The sequence below is a fragment of the Caloenas nicobarica genome, chromosome 2 (assembly GCF_036013445.1).
Source record: "Caloenas nicobarica isolate bCalNic1 chromosome 2, bCalNic1.hap1, whole genome shotgun sequence".
Lineage (NCBI taxonomy): Eukaryota > Metazoa > Chordata > Aves > Columbiformes > Columbidae > Caloenas > Caloenas nicobarica.
In genome coordinates this window covers 34732896-34752436 of record NC_088246.1, presented here as the reverse complement: position 1 = coordinate 34752436, position 19541 = coordinate 34732896, and the positions used below count along the sequence as shown (strand labels likewise).

At 41.0% G+C, this 19541-nt stretch overlaps 2 protein-coding genes across 3 annotated transcripts in view; both read left to right on the top strand.

Moving 5' to 3' along the window:
• HYCC1 (hyccin PI4KA lipid kinase complex subunit 1) overlaps positions 1-19541 on the top strand; it is a 364011-nt gene that overhangs the window by 181674 nt on the left and 162796 nt on the right. The gene's annotated exons all lie outside the window — the stretch shown is intronic.
• Positions 1-19541, top strand: part of IGF2BP3 (insulin like growth factor 2 mRNA binding protein 3) — a 115128-nt gene that overhangs the window by 93626 nt on the left and 1961 nt on the right. For both annotated transcript variants that reach the window (XM_065628231.1, XM_065628232.1), the window contains 3 exons: positions 10578-10697; positions 14785-14859; positions 18592-18723. In XM_065628231.1, the coding sequence (XP_065484303.1) occupies positions 10578-10697; positions 14785-14859; positions 18592-18723 (327 nt within the window). The remainder of the gene's footprint in view (positions 1-10577; positions 10698-14784; positions 14860-18591; positions 18724-19541) is intronic.

Here is a 19541-nt window from a genome sequence, read left to right as displayed (position 1 = left end):
TTCTGCAACGCTGAAGATTTTGAAGCTCTAAACAAACACAAATTCCTTGTCTTAGGGTTCAACTGCGTACAGTCATGCAATTAAATACACTTGGCCCATCTACTGGAGTTAAGCAGGTTGCACCCTTCCTTTTATAACTGAAACTTTGCATGTTTAATTGTACCTCTGATTGCATTTCTTTTGTAGCCTTTGGGTCTGAAAGCTGGCATCCCAAGGGGGTGGGGGAAGGAGGGCTAACCTCTGGAGGGTTCATCCTGCACTTGAATGTCCTGAAACGAGGTGGTAGAACTAATTCTCCTGTTAAGGGGTCCCTGCCTGTCTCATGGCAAATGTACTCAAAAACATGTAGGAAGGTGAGAAGCAGGTAGCTTTCCTTACAAGAGTTCACACCAGCTGTTCTCCTGCATCTGTAAGGTCCTGTGAGAGACAGCTGGACTTCTGCTGTGTGAAAGGTAGCTAAGGTGAAGAGATGCTCCTCCCCAAGCTGTAGGACTGCTTTCTCTACTGGTCTTTTTGCACACCCATTGTAGCTTCTTGAAGCTCTGCCCTCAATGTTCTCTTTCTAACCTTTTCTTTATTCTCACAGTTTATTTTCAGGTTATGTGATGTGCATAGAGGCTTCTAGGAAGGAAAAAAAAAGTAGTTTCCCACAACAAACAAAACGACAAAATCAAATCACGTTTTTCCGATGACAACAACAAAAAAATCATACAGCTAGGCTGATAAGTTGTTTTCCTTTATTCTTTTTGCCATCTCTCGAAGCTTTTTGTTGCAGGTGAGGAACATGCCAATGGAAAACTTTCTCCTTAGAAGATGTTGTGGGTCGAGAGAGATTCCTCCTTTATTCTCCAGTAATTTTCTTAATAATAGTAAAGATCTTCTATATCGCATAGACGTGAGAGAAGAAATAACTGTATTGTGCTTTTGGCAGGAAAGAAAAGTAATTTAAAATGAAAAAATTTCTTCATTGAGGGCCTTCATTTGATGCCCTGAGCATAGATGAGAGACAAGGAAGAGGAAAAACTGTCCTATGTTTCCAGGTACTTTGACTCTTACTTGGTGGAGTTGGGCTCCTTTGGATGTCTGGGTTTGATAGGATTAGCTTGTGCAACTGTTACATCTGAACTACCCAGGGGCAGTAATGTATGTACATCTATAATGTGTGTAGTTGTAAGTGGTTTTGCCCCAATTTGGCTAGCTTGTTAAGCAATAGATGATTTCGTGAGGAGCTATCTTACAGCCAAAAGAGGATCTGGTTTGGGAGGATGAAGGAGGATTTGGCAGTGTTTTTACAAAATGGTTTTGTATCTGTGAAATTAAAACCATACATGTGCAGCACACACAATCTTGAGAAGGGCACTATAGGACAACAGCATTGAAAAAAAACCACTACCAGCTAATTAGACTTCTTTTGATGATTGTAACCTCAGTGCCTTGAATGTACCTTTCCTGCTGCTTAGTTTCTTCAATTCATTAATGATGCATTTTCAACAACTGAGAAATATGCTCCATGGTGCATGACATTGTGGGATTGTTCTGCCCTGTGGAGAAAATGGTTGGTTCTCCCACTGCCTCCAAGTCGCCTGCTCCTACCATGCTGTGTTGGCAGGGACCCATGTCCAGAGTAATCAGAAACTATTCTGCCTCTGGAGATGGACTGGCCCCCAGTGAGGGGAGCGAAAATGCAGTTGGCACCATATGACATACAAAGATCTGGCAAGTTGACGGTGTTTGTTTTTCTGAGGTGTTGAAGCCTCCAGTTATTCTTAATAGCTCTTTTTACAATTGTCATAATGCATATAGTGTCACTCACTAACTAGTAATGCACTCTTTTAAAAATAAAAATGGCCTCTTCCTCGCTGCAGGTTCGAATACTTACAGTGATATTTGTAACTCCTTGAAACAAGAGATAAGAATTTGTGGTGGTCCCCTGCTCCCAGATTCTTGTTGTGGAAAGAAGATTCAATCAGTGTTCCCTTGAACACCCCAGACTCCCAAGCTCCAAGTACCAGGCTCAGCATCTTCTGAATGTTAAACTAAATGGGAAATATAATTCCTTAAGGTGCCAAATAATATTTTGTTACTAAAGCACGCTGAGCTCCTTCAGGCCAGAAACAAAAATAGGTCAAGTCCTCATTCTGGTGTAGCTGGCTCCACCTCTGATTTGTTTGTTCGTTAAATGTGATGGAAAAATTAGTGACCTTTCTGTGTTTTCACAACCTGTTTTTCTTGCAGCTGCCAAGGAATCTGAGAGCAGTGTCTTTGTAAACCAGAGACGATGAGTACCTGTATCTTTCAAAGCCACAGATTTCACGGGCAACTTCTAAGAGTCTGGTGTGTCACAGCCATGATTTTTTAAGTGGAAGTGTTTTCTGTACATAAGCACTTTTGTTCTGGCGGTCGTGCAGTGTTGCAACACCAAATACCTATGTTTGCTGCTTGTGAATGACCAGCAAAATCACTGCTTACGTAGTTTCACAATCTGTTCCTTATGTTGACTTCTGCTTTTGGCTGTCTATTCAGAAGAAAAGGTGGCAGATTGCTTTTTTTGGCATTGTGGACAATCAGATTTTGCAAAAACAAAAAGTTCATGCCATGTTCAGAAATATGTCAGACCTGTTCCTGCTTGTGAAATGCCTTATAAGCAGCCTGCCAGAAAATGTTCCTTCTCTGCTTCTGTGATTTCTACGCCCTCGTTCCTGGCTAGGTTTTCTTGTTGTAAACACTTCTGATAGATGCAGTCCTGTTAGTGACTTCTTGTAGTCTGAGGAGATCCCCATGGCTTGCCAGGTAGAGGATGATGGTGATGAAAATTAGTCAAGTTGAGAGCCAAGAAGTGAGTAGCACTAAGTGAGATGATTTTAGTAGCATCTCACTTAAGGTACTGACCATTGTATAATAACCAGCTGTATTTGGGTTTCAGGTGTTAAAATGCAGTAGTCCCCAAATTGGAAAAGCAGGCAGGGATTATTGCCTAGGTTTTCAACCAAGAGGAGAGGATGAGCTCAGCTAGCTGGACAGTTGGCTCCCACCTGCACAGTGTACTTTCTGGGTGTCCAGTACTGACAGGGAAAGAGAGGTAGAGCTGCATGGCCTTGCTGTGGGCTGATTGCCTCAGAAAGTGTCGATCTCTTGGCTCATTTAATGACAAAAGTGTTTCCTACATGATGCAGCAGCAGTAATGCTTGCAGGTGATGGGGGACCAGCTCTGGTCTGAACAGAGCAGGCTGCCAGCCCAGAGACCTGGATGGTGGACGGTGGTGGTCTGATGAGCTGCTGGCCATGCTGGGTGAAGGTTGCTGCACGCATCATGTTGAAGCTGCTGGGCTGGTAGTTCCTTGTACTTGGAAATCCTTCCCACCACTCCTGCCTCTTGCTTCCCTCTGGGGTTCAGGTGAAGCTGAAGCCCTGGGTGGATGGTGGCAGTACAGTTTGTGGACAGGAAATTGGGTGATGCTTCAGGGTGTCTGGAACAAACTTCAAAATACATGTTACTTCTTTTAAATAATGTTTTACTAACTCTTGACTGACTGAATCCAGCAGTAAAGAACTCTGTTACCTTCTGCATGTAGTCCCGACTTCTCAGGTAGTGAATATGGCACAAGGTTCTAGACTCGCAGCATGGGCTTAAATGTGTTCTATGTAAACCTGAAAAGCTAGAAGGGTGGGGGGAGCTCAGACTTCAGTTTTTTTAATCTACACTGACAGCACCACTTCAGCTGATGTACAAGGTGGTGACCCAAAAGGTATTTGCAAGGATGTTGTAAAACTATTGATCATGTTAGACCTATCTACTGAGACTTTAAGTTTTCCTTACTGAGCCTCTTGTTTCCAGCAAAGGCTTAAGCTTTTAGCATTAGTACTGGAAAATGAGTACACTAGGATTTCTTTCACCAGTGTCAAAAGCTTATTTTTTATTCAATGCATTGAATCCTACTGGAATGTCTTCAAGGATATTTGGCTTAATGTTGGTTTCCCCTTGCTGCAAGTTTTTATTACTAAATAAATAAGAGCATTTAGTATAGCTGGTAGGCCAGTGTAATTCTTCACAGTCCATTGCAAAAACATTGCTTTAATTTTGGCTTTGGATTTGGTAGAGGGTTTGAATAAAATGATACCTCACTTCCTGATAAAGCTTAGAGTATTCTGAAGACTAAGTGAGTCGTCTGTCTGTCTGCCTGGCCTTGGTCATGGTGATCATGGCAGCTGGGAAAGGGGAGCATGGCAAAAGAGAACTTGTTAATGCAATCATCTGCGGGTTGTATTTTTATACTTTACAAAGTGGATTTGTTTACTATTTAAAAAACAAAAAACCACCAATATCCCTCTAGTCTAGATGGCAGTTGAACAGTGGCTGAGACTGTTCCATGCAGTCTTGAAATAGTTCTTAATTATTTCCCTCACAGCTACAAAAACTGATGCTGGCTAGAAATGGATAACATGACTTGTGACTCAAAATAAGTGTCTCATCTTAAGGTAATTCATTTGCAACACATTTAGAGTAAATGAAAACATAAATCGGAGATGCATAATGGGTTTAGAAACCAGCAAAGATCTGATTCTGCTCCTATTGATGTCTGGCACAAAATCCTGTTTACTTCAGTGGGTACAATGTTTTTAAATATTTACAACCTTATCCCAAATTTTACCATGGATTTACCAACTACATCTACTGGATGGAGTGAGGGATCTGTGGAGATACTTAAACATGAGTGCAAAAATTTTGTACTGTTGGCAGGCTTCCAGAGAAAGACTGAGATTAATGCTCAGTTTAACATGAGGGACACAGATAAGAAACATGTTCCCTTACTAGCCCTGCGATGGCTGGGATCACATGTTCATCCAATTCCTATACAGTGTCCAGTTCCCCAAATTTTGTGGTTTGGGACCTATATTTTTGTCTACCACCATCTATCTGAAGAATCGCTATTACATTTTCCGGAGTTTTCATCCTTACTTGGCCATGCTTTGGCTGTTATGCAAATGCGAGATGAGGAATGCTTTTCCTTTAGATGATCTATCAGATAAGGGAAAAGGTCTCCTTGTGTGTGATTTTGGGCAGTTTGTAGGACCGAGGCACTGGGCCTTGGCAGAAGAAGAGTTAGAGCAAGCTTATCCCAAGGGCAGCTATATAGATCTTTCGAACTCCGCAAGCAAGAGTTTCAGAAAGAAGAGTGAATCTGCAGATTATCTTGGCTAGGAGCATCCTCAGCTTCCAGCTCTGGTGTGGAGCAGTAGCCCTCATGCTGAAGTGCATGGGGCAATATCCCAGAGAGGGGAAGAGCCTTACCCCAGCTGAGGCTTTGGAAAATCAGAAATGATGTCTCTGCTAAGCCAGTTTGCTAAGAGTAAACTGTAAGATGATAGGGGTGGCAGCAGAGAAGTGATTCTCTCGGGAAAATGTTGTGTAGGGCGGCAGAGCCCGGTTGGGGTGAAGGGGACCTTCCTGATGGTACCTGCAGTGCAGGGGCTCCAGGCAAAGCCCAGCATAATGGGGAAGCATCCAGGGGTTACAGGATTTAGGAACAGATTAGACTAGATCTTGGATGAAGGCTGTGGGAATTTAAGAAATAATTTTTTTTTTTTAATGGTATGGGCTTTCAGGCTAGGGACAGATGGCTGGTGTTCAGGGACTTGCAGGAGGTATGGAAGGAGGTGTATCCAAGCTGCTACAGGAAAAAGAGCTGGACTAGTTTTAAAACGTTAGAGCTACTGATGTGAAGCAGCAGTTGCTTAGCTTCTTCCAATGGGGTAGATTAATTTACATCTCTGTGTTAGATCACAGTTTTCAATCATGATTTAAATGAGCAAGCAGGAAATCTGATTTGACTTATCAAGTTTTACATCTGTACTTAGGTTACCTTTCTGAAAGCCTTAGTGTGCCTGTACCACCACAGCTATCCTTGGCTAACACAGTGAATATATGTTTCTATTTAAACAAGTATGCAGTTTACGATTTTCTTCGGTTAATATATTTTTTCCATTTTTTGTTAAAAAGTGATGAATGGTGCTTTTCTTATTTGCTTGATTAATTTTTAACTTCTGATTTTCATCAGGCTAAATTTGGAGGGAAACTAGAATCCAATTAATGAACAAAACCAGCATTTAAAATTGTTTTCATTAGTTAAATGTGCTGGATATAGCTGAAAATTCCTTATCAAGCCTGTTTTGTGTTTAAAGCACACTGATGTTTGTCGAAACAAAGCAAGTATTATCGGCTGTTTATGAACTGAATTAATGGTTTCTGGTCACCAGGCTCTTCAAGAAACTGTTTCTTAGAACTAAGAAATCTTGGTTTCTTTGGTTTCTGGACCGCTTTCTCTTTCTCTCTCTCTCTTTTTTTTTTTTTTTTTTTTTAATTCTAAGAAACTAAGTTCTCCATCTGAGTGAACATCCTGGTGTTGTCTGTGTGTCACAGTTATGTGAGACAGAAGCTTCTCTTCTCAAAGCCGTATTCCTCTAGTGTCTGCGGGCCTCCTGCCCCATCACCCAGGAGAGGATGCAGCTTTTTTTATGTTTTATGGACCTGTTCAATGTTAGTATGGACTAGTCCTGAGCCCATCCCACAAGTACTGCAAGGGCAGAAGAGGTGGTCTGTGCATCATAGACTTCTGATACAGTTACTGGTGAATTAGGGTGGACATGTGGATCATACATCTTGGAGAACCTAGGTTACTTTTTTTTTTTTTTCCCCCCCCATGTTTTTCTCATTTCCCAGGGCTGGGTTGGTCTTGAATAAACTGTTTTCTTAAGTGGGGGGAAAAATAAAGTGAATGGGGAAGAGAAGAAAATTGCACAGAACTCTCCATGTACAGGACACCTTACCGTTGTCAAAAATTACTTGATGACTAATTGCATGACTTAATGAACTTCGCAACTTTAACATTTAAACAGAAAAGTATTCAAATTTATAAATATATTGTTGGGGACCTTTAAAAATATGAAGTAAAAAAGATGAACTGCGGGATGCTACTCAGAGTCACTACAGACAGGTACTCTGCAAGATATATATATTTTAGTCTTTAAATTCTAAGTATATGTTTGAACAAACTTGGCTTTGTTAAGGGAGTGAATGTTGAAGCTCAGATTCCACGCAGTGGGAAATTAGTTCCCTAAATTTAGTGCTTGTAACATATGTTTAAGATCTAGGAATCTATTTCTGATATAACTCACGCTAGAAGTTCCTGGAAAGCTCTATGACTTATGTGGCATGGCGTGGGGAAAATTAAATTATAGTTGATTTTCTTCCATCCTAAGATCCCCAGAAGCATCTGTAAGATTGATGGGTGGTATAGTCATTGCATTATGTTTTGATTGTTTCTTTTGGAGGATAGTCTTCCAGTAAATACAAAAGGATTTTAAAATTATTGTGGGTAAGGAGTTGGACAGATAATAAATTGAACTTGGTGTTATGATACTCTCTCAAAAGTCTTAGCTGGACTTGATTTCTGCCAGAAGAAAAAAGAGCTGTTGTTTCTGATGTTCATGCTTTAAAACCAAATAAAATGGTGTAGTTTTTTGAGTGATTAAAAATCAGTGAGGGTAAGGAAATGGACATAATTCCTCTAAATCCTGCATGATGTTATACTGGAGATGAATTTGGTTATACGTATGTGCCAATGTGCTTCTGCAGACAAAAATTCAAAAAATGACAGTGAATAAACAGTTCAGCATCGACAGATTCTCTACTGTTCCTTAATAAACACATATCACTGTTACATCAAAACAGAAGTTTAATGCTAAAAAACCTCACTAACTCACACAAAAACCAATAACAACAACAAATAATTTTTCGGAAAAAAGTTGAAATGTGTCAACAAGTTGAAACTATGGGGAGGGCTGGGGGGAGTGCTACAGTGCCTGCAGTTGGAAAGACACATGTACATCTTCTGTCTTTCATTGCCTTTGCTGCCCATGTTTCATGTTTAAGGGTGAGGCAGCAGAAAGGAATTCTGGTGGTGAATCGAATCTAGCCAAGAAAGTGGCTTGAAATCAAGCTTGGGGAAGAAAGGGGGGAAAACGGTGCTGCAGGCAGAAGGGCAACAGAGGGAAGGCAGGGAATATCTGCAAACAGAAGTAATGAAGTTTGATTTGTTTCTGTGGTAGAGAAATGTATCTGAACGTGGGTTTAAGTAGAAGCTGTGTAAATTCTTGAAAACCAGGTCAAGTTACGTGTTTGATTTGCAGCAGCATTGCATGAAGTAGCTGGAAAGTTTGTTGCGTGTTCACTCGAAGTTCAGCTGGAGGAGGGTGGCTGGAGTTGAATGTGGGAGGGAAAGCTTTGGAGGGAACTGCAGGAGCTGGAGCATATGTGGACAACTGAAAGTGGAGTCAAGGAGACGAGTGAGCAAGGGGTGGTGAAGCTGTCTGCACCTGGGCTGGAAAGAGGTCGCCTCTGCAGCCAGTGAAGTTAGTATGGGTCCTTGCAAAAAAACCAGAAAAAAACCCAAATGCCTCATGAATTTGTATCCATTTAGAAACAGTTTTCTGAAGTCAGGAGATCAACCAAGTACCTGCAGTAGCGTTTCCAAATTACTGGAAGTCTTGCTGGATTCATGATGAGTGTGTAAAAGGAGGAGTTAGTACGAGTACACTCACAGGATGTTTGTAATAACAGGAGGACAATATGAGTAATCTTCTGGAAAGCAGTTTAACATATATACTGAAGTGACTGGTATCTTTCATTACAAATATGTAGTTTCAGGGTGTAGTTTTGAGATCATTTTAAACTGATCTGTAGGCAGATTAAAAGGGGTGTTCTCACCTTTTCCCGTGCCCTGACCTAAGCATTCTTGCTTCCTGCCTTGTTCCAGGACTGCCCCTTGTGCAGCTCTCTGGTTATTCGGGTCAGGGACTCACTGCCTGCCCCAAAAATCAGGTGGATCTGCAGTCCTGCTGGCCACAGCCCACAGGGCAATGGGGAGGCTGGGTGTGCAGGGCTGCAACCTACATCCAGGGAAAACAGGGGCGTAAACCAGCGTAAACCGACTGTGAATCCTGATGCTTTGTACGTGTGAAAACACAACTGCTGCGATCACCTGAAGCAGCTGGCAGAATGTGTTTCTATTCTCAATATCCTATTTTGGGGTTTCTTCACCTGGTACATGGAGCTGTGCCTGGAATTTGTTTCCCCTGAGGTTACAGTTGACTTGTGTTTACCCAAAATAAAGTAGTAAAACTTGGAAAGAAGCATTTTGTTCTGATTTGTTTACAGTTAATGCACTGGTACTTTGCTTCCTTTTGAAAGACGCTGCTGAAATTTAAAAATAAGTGGAGATAACTTTTCTTTTTTTTGATTGCAGCTGCTTTTTGCTTTGTGTTGCACATAGTATATCTTTTTCTGAAAATATCCCAGAAAAAGCTGCTTTGGTAGGCTTCTGTATGTGGGTCTGTATCCTTATCAAAACATACAAGTGAGCAAAGCTAAATGAGCATGGTTGATCCCATGTGCTCAGGCTGGTCTGTGTGGTGGGTGCTGAGGAAGTGAGGATGAGGATGGCTGCGTTGCCTTCAGATACCTCTGAGGGAAATGGGCTTCTTGGCTTTGTCTTGTTGAAGGTGAGCGAAACAAATTTTGAAAATAAATGAGAAGGCTACATTGAGGAAGAAGTACTTTAAGGGGAAGAGGGGATCTTCAAATACCTCCTAGTTCAAAGAAAGGCTTGTGGGAAATGCTTTTGAGAGGTAACCCTGACTTAAGTGGATGGATTAATGGCACGGTGGCTCAGTGGGTATTTGGCGGTGCCCTGTTAGTCCAAGATGAGTTTTTCTGAGGCTGGTAAAATAGTTATGGCTTATTGTGGCATATGTAACCCTGTGGTTTGAGCATCACCATGCAGCACATAGAGAGGTTCTCAAGTGTTACGTTGTGCTCTCCAGCTGTGGCCTCTGCTTGAAAGCAATAGGAAGCCGCAGTGGTGCCTGATATCCAGTGGGTGCAATTTTAGGGTCTTCTCGTTTTTAAGAATGCCTAATCTGGCGTTTAATTTACTAGCCTGCTTGAGCTCTGCTGCCAAGGCTCCAACTGTTGCATAATGTTACGCAGGAGGAATCGCTGGCAGTTTTCAAGCTGGCTATCATTCCATATCACTCCCACACAAAGGAAATTGTAGCATATATGTAATTCTGAGGCTTTTTGTGCCACTCTCAGCACAATCTAAAATTAAAAAAAATAACTAGGAAAACTAGAAAGAGTCTGCCTGCTCAGGCTGTAGCCTCTCCGCTTGCAGCAGCCTCCTCTGCAGAGCGTTGCATGGGGAAAAGAATCCAGACAGTGACAGGTAAGAACGAAAGCCTTGCAAAGCAGCAACACCTCAATTGTTTTTTAAAACTCTAAGCATTAAAATTGTGAGTATTTCATAAAAGATGAAAGAATCCTCTTTTGGCTCAAACTGTTCTTTCATGTTCTGTCAATTTTGTGATTCCCAGAAAAAGCCAAACCCTTAATATTCAGACATTACAGGGCATCGTAAGATTTACCCCTCATTTCCATGCATGCCTGTTCTGTACCCGTTTTCCTGTCAGTCTGATTCGTAATGTTCAAAAACATTCACTGCATATTTCCTTCTTCCCCGCAGCAACAGCCCGAGTCTGAGACTGTTCATCTGTTCATCCCAGCCTTGGCAGTTGGAGCTATTATTGGCAAGCAGGGACAGCACATCAAACAGCTTTCTCGTTTTGCAGGCGCATCTATTAAGGTATTATTACACTGACTAACTTTCTGTCTATTCTACATGACACTTTCAGCAAGTTTGCACAAGCAGTGTTTTCGTGAATGTCCTCCCCTACTCTGTGCTTAGAATGTGATGTGATAAATGGTACGCTTGTTTATAAATCATCTTTTAATCTTCCTTGAGACAAGATAATTAAAAGCATGTTTTCAAACGTCTCCTGAGGTGTGAAATATAAGCTGCAAAGAAAACTACTTTGGTGGTCTTGATTTCTTAGAAACAGACTTAAGTCTTAATGATGCAGTGCTTGAAGGCTTTCTTCTTGCTTTTGGTAAAGTGAAAATTGGTGAGGTGAATTCCCCTTCTAAAAATAGCAGCACAGGTGAACTCTGCTGCTGCTGTGACCACTCCTGCTCTGTTCCAGATGGATTGGTCTGGGCTGTCGAGCTTGGATTGCTCCACACTGAAGTGTTCATTTTTAAAATCACCCATGTACTCCAAGCTCCTGGGGTCGCTCAGTTCCTTTACATCATGTTTACCTCAGCACCTTGCTTTAGCAACCAGCTGTTTGTGTGTTGACCACCTCAGTGTAGCTAAGAACAAAATGGTTTGCAGAGGCTGATCTAATGGAAGCTTACATTTGAATTTTAGTCTATCTGGTGAAGTTTTCCTTGGCTGTGTATATGGATTAGTACCAGCTGCAGTTGTAGGAAGGCCTTGGGTTCCTGCTACTAAAGCCATTGTAACCAAAAGTATCTTCTCTAGATGCTTGAGCTTTTTTCTTGTAAATAGTTCCACTATTCTGTGCGGTAAAGACGATGTTTTGGCCTAAATTAAAAAAAAAAAAAAAAGTAAAAAGTAGTGTGTAGCTTTGCTATATGCTGTTAGATTGACATTTTTCTGCACAGATGAAACAAATGTTTTTCTTCTCAGTTCTCTTTTTGCTCAGGAAATGTGGCCCGTTCAGTGAGTGCCATGGCAGGGATCTGCCAAAGGTCAGGAGGGGCAGGAGCTGCTGGTGCTGAGTTGAGCTTGGTGAAGCCAGTGAGGCTGGGCTTGGCTTGGAAGGTGTTCAGCTAAGTGTGCAGAGCAAAATAATTGGGGAACCCTGATGAATGAGTCTTGTGTGTGGTGTGCCGAATGCCGATCCATTTACTGGCCAGTCAACCAACTGGCACACGGCCCAGTTCCATCCTTTATTGAGCAGTACGTTAAATAGTTGTTATGCTACCCAGATGGTTCATATTAGTAGAGAACTAATAGTCATATTTTTAGAGGGAAAATGGAATAGAAGAAAGTGAGAGGTGTTGATTTTTCTTTATCAAATCTATCTTGCATGGAGGTGTGATGTACTACACGTATTTCCTCTTTGTCTCTCCATTCCCATAGTGAGTATCTAAAGATTAAGTGGAATATGAAAGGTACAGCTAGGTGGAGAGAGAAATGTGAAATAACCTGGACCTCCAAGAACCCGTCCGAACTAGTTCTTTAGTTGGTTCTTGGAAGATAATTTAGTGGAAAGGGAGTTTCCCATGTTTCTCACGCATCTGGCTAACAGTGGCCTCAGGCTTCCTCTACTGGCTGGCACCCCTCTACCCAACACGTTTAACATATCTGTATTAATTGAAATTCAGTTAAAAGTTTGCTAAAGCTCTGGTCTTTTGTTCTTTCAGTAGGAATAAACTAAAGAAGATTTTTGTGGAAATAGGATTAAATCTTAACAGAACTGTACAGTTATAGGGTATGCTTGCTAAATTGGGAAGTTGTGTGTATGCTTATCAATTAAAATAAAAATGCAACTTCGTCTGTAAACTGACAGAACAATATGGAGCAGCACACTTGCTTTGCTTTGTGTGGATGTGTTGAATAAAACAGTTAGGAGTAACTTATTCAAAACTGAACTTCCCTTGTGTTGACCATCTGCTCTTTATCATAACTTTTGAGCAAAATAAAACATTGTGGATCATCAAGGTACCTGTGCTTTCAGCTAAGAGTTGGAAGTAGTGCTGAGTAACTTTTAACATTCTGAACTGTAGTAGTCCTACTTTGTAGAGTAATTTTGTGCATGACACTCTGAACCTGTTTCAAGTTGTGCTGTAGATTGTTAGAGATGAAACTGTTTTACATCCCCAAGCGTCGTCTTTGTGCTTCTGTAAAGCTTTGCAGATCTGATTAAACTCTTTAGCAATGAAGTAACACTAAATAAACTGCAGATGCACAGAGGTTCTGCATAAGGTGACAGTGTCCAGCCTGTCACTTCAGAGGTGCATGTGGCTGTTGGTGGAGCTCAGGTTGTGTCCCTGTGCTGGGGGTCATGGCTTGGTAATGTAGGCTCAGCGTGGGGCTCCGGCAGCCTGGATTATTCAGCAGACGAGCCAGGCAGAGACTTCTGGGCTGTCTGCTGCCCACCCTGCACTACAGTGCTGGAACCTCTTGGGAACCATTGGCATCTCCTTGGTTGTAAATAATTCCCAAAGTCGCCTTTCCTGGCTCTGCAGGAGCTGGGATGAGTGTTATAGGCTTGGAGCGCATGAAGTTGTCAGCTTGTAACCCGGCATATCCAAGATTCATTTTCTGGTTAGGAGTGTAAAACTATTTCTCTCAGAAGTTAAATATTCACCTTTTGTATGTATATAACTTCTCCTTCCAAGGGCAGACAGACAAAATTAACACTGAAGTCTCTTAGGTTGCCCCTTCAGACACTGAAATGTCAGTACACGTTTCTTTCACAGCCCTCTGCCATGTTTTACTCCAGCGGCTGAGAACCGGACATCCTAAGATAAAAGCAAAGCGAGAAATGTCCCAGAACATTTAAACATGTGAGAGACGTAACGAAGGCTTGACAGAAAATACCTTTCTTAAAATTTCAATAAAGGCTCTGGTGTTCACTAAGAAAACATGAAGTGACTGAGAGGAAAACTACAATGGCTGTTTTCCATGAATAGCAATTATTGGGCTGAGCTCTGCTCAGTCAGCTGCCTCCAAATGTCCCTCGAAATTTTGCCCCTCTGAAATACTTGTGTTCCAGAGAATGAATGGACCTAGTCTGTGTTTGCCCTTACCACAGCGTTGTGTCATATAAATGTACTGCTGTAAAATGAATGTGTGTTTTTAGATATAGCCAATCGGAATGCAGAAATCGTATGAAAAATAAATATGCAAACCAAATAACTAGTATGTAATGTCTTCTCCATCTTAGGGTACAATATGAATAATTATATAAACTTTGGTTAGCAAAATTCTTTAGTGAAAATGATGCATGGTGACTGGTAATTTGTCTGAAATAAACTACAGCTGTTAAATATGAATAACATCCCTATGCCAACAGCTAAGATGAAATCCTGTAGTGTTTAATATATTGCCCATTCAACAGTGGCTATGTAATACTAGACGCAACAATGGAAATGTCAGTTGTGATAAACAAAAGATTCATCCAGAATGTCAGAGGCTAGTTTGAATTATTTAATGCCACTGGAGTCTGAGAACAACACCCACAGAAATCTTACTTTTGTGGTGACATGAACTGCTAAAGACCCTGCAGGCATCTCTGTCTCAGCTCTGGTGGAGCTTAATTTTTATTTGGGTCACACAAATGTGTGTAGATACAAACCCCTTGGAATCTGTGAACTCATTGTCCGGTATAGAGGAATGTTTTGGATCTGATTAGTTACAACCGTGAAGTGATCTGTTTTCAAGGGGGGTAGATGCAAACTTTTGCTAATGAGCAAAACTTGTCAGAAAGATTGTGTAAGTTAGTGGGTAGGGATGAGAATCTCGCTCTGTTAACCATACTTGTCTTTTTGAAGGCTACATGTCTTACATCACTCAGCCACATGAAAATGGCTTGTGGGATTTTGCCATATGTGGATGAGTAGCTATGCCTTTAGTTTTCAGAAGTAAATTTGCTTATGATTTAGCCAATTTCTCTGTATTTCGTTATAGTTAATTAATGCACTTTAAAGAGAACAAGCCCGTCGTGACTGAAGTGTAATGCTGCTGCTGTAATGAATAATTTTTCACTCTTGAACAGAATGTGAGACTGAAATGGGGAGGAGGTGGCTTTAAACTATTCCTTCAAAAGACAGTTACCAAAAGCTATTTTTATCCATTCCAGATTGCCCCTGCTGAAGGACCAGATGCCAAACTGAGAATGGTTATCATCACTGGACCTCCAGAAGCTCAGTTCAAGGTACAACATATAAAAACTTGTCAGTCTGTAGTGGCCTTTGGACTGTAAGGGACAAAACAGAAAACAAAACACTGGGTTCCAAGCACTGTTTTATTCATAATTTTAGTAAACACTTGATTTTTGCTTTCCTTTTGCCAAAAGGTATCTCATATGAATATGACTAATACAGCACTATCAGAGGCCATGTTGTGGTCACCTGAAACTGGTGGGCGTTTCATGTAAGTTAGAATCAAGTCTAGCACGAAAACATGGCCATATCACATTCCCAATTTTCATTTTTATCTACAAGCCACAGTAGTTCAGTCTTTCTGGCCCATCTTATGAAACAGTTTAGTGTGTTTAATTGAAACAACAACGATGAAACTGCGTCTTCCCAGGTTACTGTTGTGTGTCAAATGGAAAACACTTTTTGGGTAGCTCCACAGATAAATGCAAGATTTCCAATTGTATTTCCGCTACAACTGCAACGAGATACTCAACCTGATTATCCCATTCGTGTTCAAACTGAGTTCTGGAGTGGCCTTCTGCCTTAAGTGCCGAGGGATAAATCTAGTTACCCCAAAAGGAGTTGACCGTGTTCAGAGAGATGCCAACAGCTCAGTGAAGCAGCCTGGCCTCCTCACAGGTGAGGCCCAGAGCAGGTAGAAAGTCACCTGAGACTTCATGTCCTGGCATCATTCTCCTGCCTGTTCTCGTTTTTGTATTTTTGCTCCAGGGCATCTTGCCTGAAGGACATGTACAAACTTAAGGCATATCGAGAATCACTAATGCCTTTAGGAGTTTTGGAGAAGTATCAAGGCAGGTATTTTGCAGTGGTAATAGCAAACTAGATGCATTTGAAATTATTGCTCTGTTACCATATACATTTGAGAAGCTATTGAAGGCAAAGCATAATTTAGCAGCTCTGCCTCCTTGAGGTTTTCTGTGTGCATGTGGGCTTGGCCATATGGCATTTTCCACATATGGGGTGCTCTTGTAATCTGGGATCAGCACAATGTCAGATTCTGGCTACCTTTTCTCTCCATTAGATGTCAGTGAACTTACCCTCAAGCAATAGCAGGCTGAAGTAGATTTGGGTGTCCCTTATGCAGTCTTTTCATGCAGGCAAAGGCTTGTCCTCAGCCTTCTTCCCTAAGGTAGACCTGAAGTCCCACAGTGTTCTTTTGCCAGCTCTTATCTCCCACCTGTATCATGCAAGGAGGAAAATCTCCCTTTTCTGCACCCCATACGTTGGTTAAAACCACATCAAACGGTCTCCATGCTTTGGCTTCTGCTTGCAAAGAGGGATCAATGTACTAGCACAGCTGATGCTTCTGAGTATGCTGGTTTTGTGAAGGAGAGGGGTTACCTATCCCTTGGGGCTTCTTTCAGCTCCAGTCCTCATAGTCTTTTACTACTCTTTGAGCAATGCCCTCTTGACTGACACGGGCAGAGGCAGAGTTCAGTCCGTCCTTTTATCACCACTGTTAACCTGAAGCATGCCTTACAGTCAGGCACAAGCTTCATTAATGCTCTCCTTAAGCTCTGTTTAAGAAGGATCTCCTCTATCTTTGAGCGTAGGCTATTGTTAGGCAGCAAGAAAGTAATCTGGGTGCACGACAACTTGAAGAGGCAGTAGCTGCTGCTCGGATGAGTAGCCAGCTCTCGGAGAGGCCGTATCATCCCAGAGCCTGTGAGTTTGGCATCCTTTCCCTGCTACATTGTGTTCTGCTGCCTGTGATTCATGTTGGTGGTAGCTGCAGCGGCTGCACCCCTTTCTGCCTCAGCTGCAGTAGCCTGAGGATGTTGCGGTATGCAGGGCTATTCATTAGCAAGGCAATGGGAAGAGAATGCGCCGCTGTTTACAGCCTCTGCTGCACTGCTCCCTAGAGTTTAGGCATACCCGTGACACCAATATTCAGATATGATCATGTTGCCTCTGTTCTGGGACATGTGGAAGTGAAGTGGAATCTAGTGTAGACAAAATATTTCAGCCACTGTTTCACTATGAAGGAGCTTCAGTCCAGTTAGGTGGTTGTTTGTGTGGTGTGTGTTTTTTTTTTTTTTCTTTTCTTAGACTTTTTCAAGAGCTAAAAGACTTGGGATGCTGGAAACAGATCCACTATCTTTTAAAAAGTCAATATCCCACTCTGCTTTATAATTCAGCAGTAATGCATGTGCTTTTCTTAGAGGACCTCTCCCACTGAGCCCTGCAGCCTGTGCAGCTTGTCAAGGTGTTATGCACACGAAAAGCTTTGCTAGTGAAATAACGAGGGCTACGCTGGCTACTGTCTGTCTCTAACAGATTTGGAAATTGTTTCAAAATGTACAGCTCAAGACAATGGCTGGGAGTAGTATTTTATCTGCTCTTGGCAAACCCTTTTGAAGTGTTTTCCTGGAGCAGGAATCTCTGATTATGGGACTACTGATGGTACCAGAACGTGGCAGTTGTACTGCGTTTTTGTATGGCTTTTTTGTGTAGTGTTTTGTCTCAATGGAAAGATGACAGTTTTTGTCTACTGTGACAGTCCCATGACCCAGGTATGTGGCCCAGGTCAAAGCTGTGTGCTACAGGTTTTTCTCTGTTCTTCAGGTAGAGTCTGACTTACCCAAAATACTGAATACTTTCAGCTCTGATGTCACAAAATGTCTTTCATCCTACTAATTCTAGAGTAGCATGAACTTGAGTAGGCTTTTAGGACATGAGCTAGAAATAAGGTAAAATAAGCTGCCACTATTTAAAATAATTATCACATAATGCAATCTTTTTGGACTTTTCATATTCCATTGCAGTGGTGATCTATAAAGTGGTTGGCTTTAGCATGTATAGAGTGACAAATCTGATGAGCATAATTTAAAGAAGGTGATAAAGAATCTGAACAGGAAAGGCTTCGTGGTCCTAGGTGTATGGTCTTTACAGAGCATCTCTCTTCAGTATCTCAATAGAAATGTTCTTTTGATGCTTCTAGGAGATGCAGAATAGAAGATCTAGTTACCATTTCTCAAAAATTCACTGATCAATTGCAGGGAATAAGGAAATAAATGTGTTTTAAAATCAGCAAGATTCATGAGTTTAGTCTCAGTGGACATTTTACTTGTGTATTCCCCAGAAAAGGGAACTGTGTGCTGGTCAGTGTTACACTGTTCCCATGGTGCTAGTTAGATCTAGGCAGTTTGATTTTTCACTTCAGAAAATTGAGCAAACTCAGAATTATTTATTTTTAAACAACATGTTGTAATGGATTGTAAAAGTAAGCTGTTTGCTCTAATTTGAGTATTTATACTATAACTTGTTTGGGGAGGTTGTGGTTAGCCTCTTTTTTTTTTTTTTTTTTTTAATCTTTAGTTTAGCATCCTTAAAAGAAAAGTTTTCTCAGCCAATTAATTGCATTCTGTGCTTCTGGGTGCAATAAAACTGCTTCAGCCAGACAGTTCTCTCAACCACTCTTTACAGAGATGTAATAGTTTCTTTTAAAAGCAATATTTCTACCGAAAAGCATAATAATAATAATGATCTCAGTTAAATTGCTCCATTATTCCCTGGTTTGTCATGCAATCTTTAAAGCTGGACAGTGGTGTTTCCTATTTTGGTACAAAAACTTATTTTAGAAAAATAGGTTTTGTATTTCTCAGGCAAAATGTTTTGTTAGGGTCATGTACTGAGAATTCTCCTTTCTGTGGAATTTCTTGACGTTAACTAGATTTCAATAAACACATTCTCTAACTAAAAGCATTTTTTTTTTTTTTTTGCAGGCTCAAGGGAGAATCTATGGAAAACTTAAAGAAGAAAATTTCTTTGGACCTAAAGAAGAAGTGAAACTTGAGGCTCATATAAAAGTGCCATCCTATGCTGCTGGTAGAGTTATTGGTAAAGGAGGCAAAACAGTAAGTAGCTGAAATAAAACTTTTTGTGTTCAGTTATGTTTCTTATTTCAGTGTGTGTATATATGCATAGGGTTTAAACATTTAGCTAACTAATAGAGAATCCTTTGAAGTTACATTAAAGCAGGTGCTATTTTCTTAGCTGTACTTGTTAAGTTTTCCTTTCTTGTAGTGCGGGGGTCAAGAGAAGTTGACCTCATAGAATGATTTATTTCATCTTAAAAGAAAAAAAAAGTCTAACAAAAATTGATAGTCCCAGTCAGATCTACAAGGCTTTTATTAATAGAAATGTAGATCTTCTATTTAGAATGCATATGTTCCCACCAAAGACCTGCTTCTGTGAACATAATCTTATGCCAGATTTTGTAAAAAGCTTTCGCTAATCTCAATTGAAATGAAATCTCATGTGTCCAAAGGTGGCATTTCTGGCCAAAACTGAGTGAAAGCATAATTTCTAGTGGCAGGAAATTAAGATGTGTTCAGACCTCAATATTACAATATTTTTTTTCTTCAACTTAACTAACGGCATTTCTTAGGCTTAGTTTGTTGCATAAAATAACATCACCGAGATTTTTCAATCCTGAAAAGGTGCCGATACTCTAGAATCTTCCTATGGTTGTAAAACCCAAACTGGCTGATATTTTCAAAGAAAGGGGGGTTCAGTCTTGGGTCTCCACCTCTCAGTGCAATGGGGTCTTGAATTTAAGCGTCAGGAGGCAAAGCTGCCTCATTCATTACTTGCAGTGGTAAGAGGTTTAAGGACAAACACTTCTGAAAAGTTGTTCATCTAAAACATTTTTGATTAAATAATGCTATGCATT